Raw genomic sequence first — 9,360 nt, forward strand, 5'->3', positions numbered from 1 at the left:
AATAATCAACATTGCATCATTAGGTGTAATTTTGATTTTCTGTAAACTTTATTTATAAAAATAATTTTAGTTATTTTAATGTACATCTTCATTTCTAGAAGTTTGTCTTTGAAATAGACTCTGCTGTAGCCTTTCCTTGTATGTGTAATAAGCCTTGAATGAAAACTCAGTGTGACTTGGTAGATGCTAGCTGTATCTCATGTGTTACTTAAATTAGTAAGTGAGCACACAGTCTCTTTGAATATTCAGTAATTTTCCCAAGGGGAATGACTTTGATCATGGAGTTAAAAAACCACTGAAAGCATGGATCGCTAATGAAAGGCTTTATAAAATTTTACATAGGTTTGGAAGTTGCTGATAGGTTTAGCACATTGACAGATGTGCTCTTTGCAGCCACCTGTACTGGTGGAAGAGGTTACATCCCTTGCTTTGCTCTGAACTGTCAGCTGCCATTGCCTGCTCGAGGCTGCTGACGGCTCTGATCTGTCATTGCAGGCACCCCTTAGATCGTGCCAGGTCAACTGAGCAAGGCAGGGCTGAGGCAGGTTAACTAGTTCACGTCTGCTGATGTGGCTTATCTTCAGTGAAGTGAATTAAGGTGTGCCTCCACAAACAGCTCCAGCTTCTCCGTGGTGGTAAACTTTGGCCGTAGGGCCCAGTGATGAGCACCTGGGGACTGTAACCTCTTATCAGGACAGGTGAATACAAAATGGGCTGTCTGTGCAGGCCCTGGCTACCTTTTTTGATCTTGTAAAGGAGATCTTCAGCGTGATGGTTTTGGGGTAGAAATGTATGTTGGGTGACTAGTAGGATGCAGTCACATATATTCCAATCTCCTTTAGCTTTCCAGAATATGAATTCCAAAAGGAAAGCAGAGACTTGGAAGAGAAACAGACGGCAGTTGGTAAGTACGTTTCACCTGCTTGGAAATGTCCTCTGCTGAGCTGTTGTGTTCAAATGGCACACAGATTTAAATGACGGGCATTAATCCATTTCACAGTTCTGAACAATGCTGAAATAAAGATTCATGCTTTTTCTTTTAAAAAGAGGAATTGACTCTAGTTTGTCCTTTATCCATCTGCTGGACAGCTGGTGACATACGTGCCTGAGATAGCACTGCCATAATTATTTACATTGATGTCTGATGCCTCCCAGCTAAAACAAACAGTTCTTGCCGCTTTCAATATAACAAAGGGCACATTCCAAGGCGTATATAGACAGTGGTACCTTTCCCTGACAGTATTTTAAGACTCTTTCACATGAACATGTTGATTTTGTCTCTACATATCTTGAAATAAAGGCTTTGAACAACTTTGCTAAAGGATCTTAGAGACAATCTGGTGTCTTCCTCAAAATAACCATTGTTGCATAAGTTCCTGCTTCCATATCAGGCAGTTTTCTCTAAAGATGTATAACTGATGGTATTTGTTCCAGGCTTTTTCTACTGTGGGTACTCCGGATTACATTGCCCCTGAAGTTTTCATGCAGACCGGATACAACAAACTTTGTGACTGGTGGTCACTTGGGGTCATCATGTACGAGATGTTGATTGGTAAGAAACAGGCAGTGCACAAGTTTTTAGCAGGAATTGTGGTGTAGGACATCAGCTGTATTTATGTGCTTGGGGTCAGGTTCTCAAAGCATCCACTCCTTGGGTAGTTTGTGAGGTTTGTTCTCGTGCACTGTAGACTTCAGTAACTACAGGAACTATTTTTGCTTTATACAAGACTGGATTTTTTTTTTTATTTTCAGGTTATCCACCATTCTGTTCTGAGACTCCTCAAGAAACATACAAGAAAGTAATGAATTGGAAAGAGACTCTCACATTTCCTCCAGAAGTTCCAATATCTGATAAAGCAAAGGATCTTATTTTAAGGTGTCAATCATATGTTTGCCAGTTAATATAGTACTAATTTACTTGTCTTGCAAACTGTACTATGTACTTCTCATAGGTTGTTTCCCATGGAAAAAAAAAAACCTGATGCTTGTGACAGCTACATACTCTGTTATGCACGTGCATCAAATGTGAATTCCCTCGTGAAATACATTTGTCTCTCAGAGGTCACTTAGTGGAGCCCTGACTGAACTATACTAAAAAGGAGCTCCCATGTAAGTGCTGCTAGTCTGGCAAAATATGAATGTCTTTGCTGTTTATTTTGTCTGTGAGCTTCTCATGGAAGGAACTTAATCTTTTTGCCAGAGCTAGCTTCTTACAATAGCAATGGTTTTGACATTGTATGCACTGGAGCATACAAACATATCCCAGTGCATGCTGACTCTTGCTCTTCCATTTATATTTTCAATCACTTATCTATTCTCAGGACAGAAATATAAATGTCTAGCTTTTTAGGCTTTATGTTTTCCTGCTCTACACGGGTCCTGAAATAGAAAGGGCACATTATCTTGTTGTGAAAGAGTACCACATCTTAATTGTAGCATTTGACATGACATTCCTAAGCATAACTTTGTGTGTTGGTTTTGCAGTGGGAGTTCTTGACCTTCTCCATTTATGTTAAGAAACCATAGTAGTATCAGTTCAGAAAGCCGTTCCATTTCTGGATGGAATGCTTTCGTTTTCATTCTTCCTTCATTTTCATTCTTCCTTCCATCCCAGATTTTGCTGTGAATGGGAGCACAGAATTGGTGCATCTGGTGTGGAGGAAATAAAGAGTAACCCATTCTTTGAAGGGGTTGATTGGGAGCATATCAGGTAAGATGCTTTGCAGAAGAGCAAGCTGCTCTTCTCTATGGACTGTTTAAAGCTAGTCCTGTTAAACAGAAGTGAGCAGCGTGACTGGCGTTTGTTATATCTAGGTGTGGGTGAGAGTATTTTGTTCCTTAACCTGAAGCTTGCTAAGATTTAGGTACCTTCAATCTTTGATTCTGTTAAGAAATGGAAAGTGGCTGAATCCTGCTTTGAAATCTTAATGCTGAAACTGCTCTTCTTGGCAGAGAGAGACCTGCTGCAATTTCAATAGAAATTAAAAGCATTGATGATACCTCAAACTTCGATGAATTTCCAGAATCTGATATCCTTAAACCAACAGGTAAATGCTTTGATTCTGCATGTAAATAATCCATCCTCTACTCCAATAGAGTAATGTAACTTTCCCATTAATCAGAGAAAGGATCTTACTAGATGCTAGTATTTTATCATGATCAAATTGTTAGCTTGGTAGTCTTGTGGTGCGGGGGTATGCTATAATTTGGGTTTCAGGAGATGGGATGCAGACTTGTGAATGATGTGGGAGCCATTTGAGGAAGGGCATCTCTTAAGAGGTAGCAGAGCTCCCAGCAAGTTCAAACCTCAGCGGGACCTGCGAACCCAACACTGCGAGTACCTCTTGGTATTGGCTAATTCTTGCTACCATGTCTAACACTTAGTATAGGCGATAGGGAGAGGGTGGGACAGAGGGGACGATATGTTTTGGTGTAAATCTCTAAAGGATCCTCATATTTACGTGTCAGAGCATATTCACACATTTGCTCCATGGGGTTGAAGAATGAAGAATGAAACCGAATGCCTAGATTTATAATATTTCTTTCTTCAGAAGCATTCTCCCCTACTCCACATCCGGTGTTTTGTATGAAAATAAACTTTGCAGTCTTCAAAGGATAATTTTATTTTTCTATGTCTTATCAGTGGCAACAAGCAATCATCCAGAGACTGACTACAAGAACAAAGACTGGGTTTTTATCAATTACACCTACAAGCGTTTTGAAGGTCTGACAGCCCGAGGAGCAATACCATCCTATATGAAAGCAGGAAAGTAATAAATCTTTACCTGGGACAACTTCTGAGCCGTGGAATTCTGTTCCTGTACTTTGGGTTTATACCCATTTTTCTTTTTTTAAAGAAAACTTGAGGGCTATCAACTCTTGGAGAAGACTTCAGGACCCTGTTTTGTTACACACCCTGGTTGTTACTAAGGACTTTTTCTTTCTGCGCCATTGAAAAATTCCACAAAATGTTTGCATCATCTCTGCTGCAAGCACGTTTTGCTGCTTCCGGAGCAAGAGTTTGTTTTCTTTTTAAATTCTTTGCCAGATTGTACAGTCCATCGGGAGATGAGAACAAGCCTTCACTTTGACATTGCAAAGCATGTGATGTTTATTATGGACTGTTTTGCCAGTCCTGCATTAAGTGACAAACTCAATCTGCCAACTCTGCCAGCACTGTTTTCCCAGTGGCTAAGGACTTCAGTACAGAGGAAACAAAGCAATAATTGAAGCTTGAGATAGACAACTTTCCAGTAAACTATCTAGTAGAAGGACACAACTTGTATTGCCTTAACCTTAGTTTGTAGTGCTGTTTTTTATAATGCTACTTGGAAGCCTCTTTAATAGCATTTCTCAACTCTGTCGCAGTGGCCTCCAGTTGCGGTGCACTTTACTTTTGGTACTAAGACAGTGACCCTCAAGCCATTTAATGTTTTTTCTAAATTCAAAAAATTGTGCAACGCTTTTTCTTTTCTAGACAGTCATAGGAGAAACAGGCCACTTCCTCGAGCGCCAACAGTTTTCAGTTACTGTATGAAAGAATGGATCTATAAACAATGCAGATGATAAAAACTACAGCTGGTAACACAGGTGGATCTGGGATTAGAGCAGAGAGGGAGGGAACTTCATTTACCCTGATCATTGGTGGGCATCTTGTGTACAGTCGGGTCAGCTGTGAGGCTTCCCGTTCCTGCTGCTGCCATCTTTTGGCCACTTTGAAGATCTGCTGCACGTTCATCGGTTTAAAGACGAAACCATCTTTTGTGGCCTTTTTGCTCTTTGTTTTAAGCAGAATGTATCAGATTCTTCCGTGAATCTTGATGATGGAGGCCTCCCTGGCTTTTCCTTACAGAGCTCCTCTTGCTGTCATGGCTGAACCGTCTGTCCCTGCAGTCTTCCAAAGAGACGGTGCCTCATGAGGTCAATTTTGGGGCAGTGGAACCCACCATGTCCACTCTTTGATTATTGCCTAATATAATTTATAAAAGTACAGGAGAGCCCCAAAGTGCCTTTCCTTGCCTAAGCATCTCTCAGAACATGACTGCATTTTGGGAGGGAGGAGGATTCTGCCTCAGTTGAGCTTTTGGCAATTCCTTTTTATAATCATGAGCTCCACTTCGCACCTGTTTTGTAGTTAACTCTGCACTTCCAGGGGCAGGTGGCATTAGCCTTTGGGCCTGCCTGGTACCAGTCTTTAATTTGCAATTAGATTTTTTTTTTTAAAAAATAAATTTAATGAGGTTTCTAAAAGCATGTATCAATTTGAACTGTCTTGGATTCTTGCAAACTTTTATTGGTGCTGAACACTAACTACATAGCACAGACAAAAAAAAAAAAAGCTGTTTAGACACAAAGCTAGAGCAGTGTTTCAAAGTAAAAGGAAGGGTTTCAGTTATATTTAGTCCTAACTTTCTAGATTAGGAAATGAAAGAAAATGAGTTTGTAGTGAAACTTTCTTTTTTAAAGTAGGTGCTTTTAGGGAGTTTTTACCTAGACATCTTTTGAACTGAGTGCCATCATGAAGGACTGATTGGAGGCGATTGAAAGTACCATATATAGCTAAAACTGGGTGATAACTCATTAGCATCCTCTCCCTAACCACCCCTTATGCTTTTTGTATGTGTCCTAGGAGTTTAATGAATTGCCATAAGCAGTTTAGATACCAGTTGGATCCTACAAAGCTGAAATGCAAAAATAGCCTTAATTAGAAGTACCAGGATCACTGTAGTCAGTAGGACTTACTCAGATGAATAAGGGCTAACTGAAGTAATGATTTATAGGGTCAGGCTTTTTATCAACTAGTCAGTAATACCACCTTCTGCTCCCTTTTTATTTTTTATGAAGGACTGATACCAACTTCTCAAATTGCTCTATCTTCTCATCCTGCAGTTTCTTCTAGCTATTTGAAAATGTTGCCTTATAAACCATTGGAAAACTAAGAGGTATTAACATAAAAACATTTTTTGAAATTCCTAACAGCTTAGTTACTGCCTTAAAATTAAAAAAATGAAAATTTTTTAAAGCTGCTGTGGATTAGGAATAAATGATTTTGAGTAGCTGCATTATTAGCCCTTTACTAAAAGGGACTGGCATTTTTATTTATAAATACCAAAGATGAAGAAGCTATACAATTGTACATTGTGATAATTTGCTGTGAAAAAAACCCTATATAATAATATGTATTGTGCATTTTTAGTGCATGTGTGTTAAAGTCTTCTGAAACCTCAGATTGTTCACTTTTTATGTTAAAGGTGAAGTTTTTCAAAGGCACAAGGAGCAGTTGGGTACCTCACTCCTGTTGTCTTTCAGTAGAAGTTGGATGTCTTTGAATATAGTCCTCGCACCTTTCCAGCGGTAGGTTTTGTATCACAGTTGCATTGTAAGCCTGCTTCCTATTACAGTTGTTCACCAACACTAGGAAAAAAAGTACAGTGTCTTCTTTCCAGGATCCATACTTCACTGCTAACAGATTAAGAGTTTTGCATGCCTGTTCCATCTCCCACGTTAGCCAAACATTTTTCTTAGCTGCTGGCTTGTGTATCGAGGTCGTATGTATCTTTTAGCTCTTTTTTTAAACTGCAAGCAGTTGCTGGACTTCTAGGAGTAATTCCAATCTGAATTTCCAATGGATCTGAACGTGAGTTATGCTGCCAGTTCATCTCTATCATGCCTAGCACAAAACTGCACTAAGTGTTTCTTATTACTGTGCCCTGACTCTGCCTTAACCTGTAAGTTGAAAAAGTGTTCTGTAAATATTTAAAAGCTGTTACTAAATTGCACTGTAAAATTTGGCAGGTGTATTATGTGTTGCTGGGGGAGCCAACTTTTTATGGAGTGATCTTTGCATTGTGTTGTGTAAATAAAATCCTCTTAGTAAACACAATTTTGCTAGCATGTTTTGTTTTTACAAACTGGAATCTCTCAGGTTGGCTTTTTTCAGACTTGAAACTGATTTTAGAATCAACTGGAATCAACTGCTTTGGGCATGAGAATGCAATGGTAACTTACGGGCTGAAGACTGCATTTCCAAAAGATGCACGGCAGACATGAAGAAATACACACCCTATTAAAGGTGAAAAACAGTGCTGATCTTCAGAAGAATTAAACCTTTCTCGCAGAATGCGCCTGGCCTCCTGGCAAGGGTGGACAACCCCAGCCTTGCTCATGCCTAGGTGTCTGCATTGTGTAAATGTCACTTCAGTTTACCAACTTCAGGGCAAGATGTTTTTAATCTTTTCCCCCTTTCTATTTTTAAAAGGGATAATAAGCAGTCAGCAAGTGGCACTGGAAGCAAAGCTCCGACCCTTCATTTTTTTCTACCGGTTTGTAACATGCCAAAATCAACTTGCAGTTCTTATTTCATTGCTTCACATTTGCGACAGCTCCACTTGTGAATACAAGTTCTTGTTATCACTTCAGTAATTCCACTAAATTCCACCTTGTTTAAACTCTAACACGCTTCTCAAGCTTCATCAAGAAAACCCTTGAAATATATCCAACACTGAAGCTGGAAATAAAAGCCAGATCAGCTCCAAAGCTGTTTTCTTCCAAAGACAGAAGTAGGTAGAAGTGGAGAGCATCTTTCACAGCATACTAACCAAAAATAGCACTAGGGCCTGTTGTAGATGCTGCATAGTTTGTGGGTGAAGTAGTGTTGTCTCATACCTGTGCTATGTGCTGCTTTGAGAACCTCACTGCGATGAGTTGGTAAACTTTGAGGTCCTCTCAGCACAAGTGGTAGTAACGCTTCTGTGCGGCTGCTGCACGAGGTCCCTGCCAAATCAACCAGCCTCCATCAGATGCAAAACTACATCTAAGACTTTGGGGTCACACTTTATGAAGCAAGGAAACAAAACCTTCTGGCAATCTATCCCCTGCCCATTTGTCTACTCCACATGTAAAACAGTTTTTAAAAGAGCCAAACAAACCACATATAATTTATACTTTAATAACAGAAAAGAAACCGTACATCTGTAGTTCACACACATCACAGGCAACACTTAGTATATCTAGAATAAGACAAAACTTGACCTTGTACCTGAATAGTAGCTGACCAAGAGAGGAAGAAAAGCAAATGCACACTTTTTCAATTTGATTTAGTGTTCCAATGGAACTCACTCTACTAAAAAAAAAAAAAAAAAAAAAAAAATCCAAAATTCATCTTTAATTACTTGGGAAAGCCAACCAAGTACAGTGGCTTTTTTGTAGTGATAAAAACTGCATGGAAATCACAGAAGCTGGATACCTCCATCCCATGCTGAAGATCCAAATTGATTACACAGAGTACCAACAAGTTCCTACAAGGCACTGACAGCCTTTAACCCTCAGGCAATGGCCTGTTGCAGTTAAGTGCCTGGGACCACTATTTCTAAGAAACTGGCTGAATCCTTCAAGAGGCCTAGCTGACACTCAGCTCGGGGACAAACACTGGTAGGGTTTGTTTTGGTTCAATGTGGTACTTGGCTGTCGGATGCCGTAAGGTGCTGTCGATGGCAGATGCTCGGCATCTGATGCCTTGACACAGTCCTGTAGGGTAGCGCTCAACAACATGCACGTACAAGTCCTTAGAGCAGAACATGTGTAAACTCCAACTCAGCGGGTCAATACCAATACACATTTACTTAAAATTTACACTGCTGTAAAAATAAATACACACACACAAAAAAAGCCATAGGGCTTGGGGGCAAGCTCCATAATTGCTGGGGGGGACAGTCTCACCACTGCCTCTGCTTGACTTGTGGGAACGGGTTGTTACCAAGGCAAGTAATGGGTTTGGTCTGGCCCTTAGCTAGAAGGTTAATGGTCCATATGTCTTCCTTTCTCTACTACAAAAATAGAAATTCACCTAGAGCAATAAGGGAAAGTGATTGCACACCCTCTCCGTGCAGATACTGAAGGACACTTCTCTATACTGATCCAATGACACACAGGGAGGATTTTTGAAAAGTAGTCAGGTGGACCTGGGCATCTGAACCTCTGGGACTCTCGGGAGGTCCTGAAGCACTTTTGGAAATCTTCCCATAGGCACTTATAAAAAGAAGAAATCTATTTGCTGCACTTAGGAAAGAAGCTAAGAACAGAAAAACTGCAAAGAATGGAACCTGTATCCATACAAATGGGAACTACATATATCAGCAAGTATATGCCTTGGCAGAGATTTTGTTACTTTTAACTAAAACGACACTCATAAACCTTCAGGAAAATTGGTGCTTGATATTGTCATGTTACTTACACTGAAAAAACCAAACATCCTTAGCAGCAAACTGTAACAGCAATCTTCAATGCTAAGGCTACTGTACACTTTGCAAACAGATGGAGAATAATAAAAGTTTGCTTGATGATGCAACCCTGACAACAAAG

General features: G+C 40.0%; 1 protein-coding gene across 1 annotated transcript in view; it reads left to right on the forward strand.

The window, feature by feature from the left end:
* The window catches only part of STK38 (serine/threonine kinase 38), an 11,381-nt gene extending 7,607 nt beyond the window's left edge, over positions 1-3,774 (forward strand). Inside the window, exons 8-13 of the mRNA XM_009577463.1 lie at positions 843-904; positions 1,435-1,552; positions 1,753-1,876; positions 2,615-2,710; positions 2,953-3,047; positions 3,665-3,774. Coding sequence (XP_009575758.1) covers positions 843-904; positions 1,435-1,552; positions 1,753-1,876; positions 2,615-2,710; positions 2,953-3,047; positions 3,665-3,774 — 605 coding nt within the window. The remainder of the gene's footprint in view (positions 1-842; positions 905-1,434; positions 1,553-1,752; positions 1,877-2,614; positions 2,711-2,952; positions 3,048-3,664) is intronic.
* Positions 3,775-9,360: the final 5,586 nt, after the last annotated feature.

Source organism: Fulmarus glacialis, unplaced genomic scaffold (assembly GCF_000690835.1).
Source record: "Fulmarus glacialis isolate BGI_N327 unplaced genomic scaffold, ASM69083v1 scaffold13135, whole genome shotgun sequence".
Classification (NCBI taxonomy): Eukaryota; Metazoa; Chordata; class Aves; order Procellariiformes; family Procellariidae; genus Fulmarus; species Fulmarus glacialis.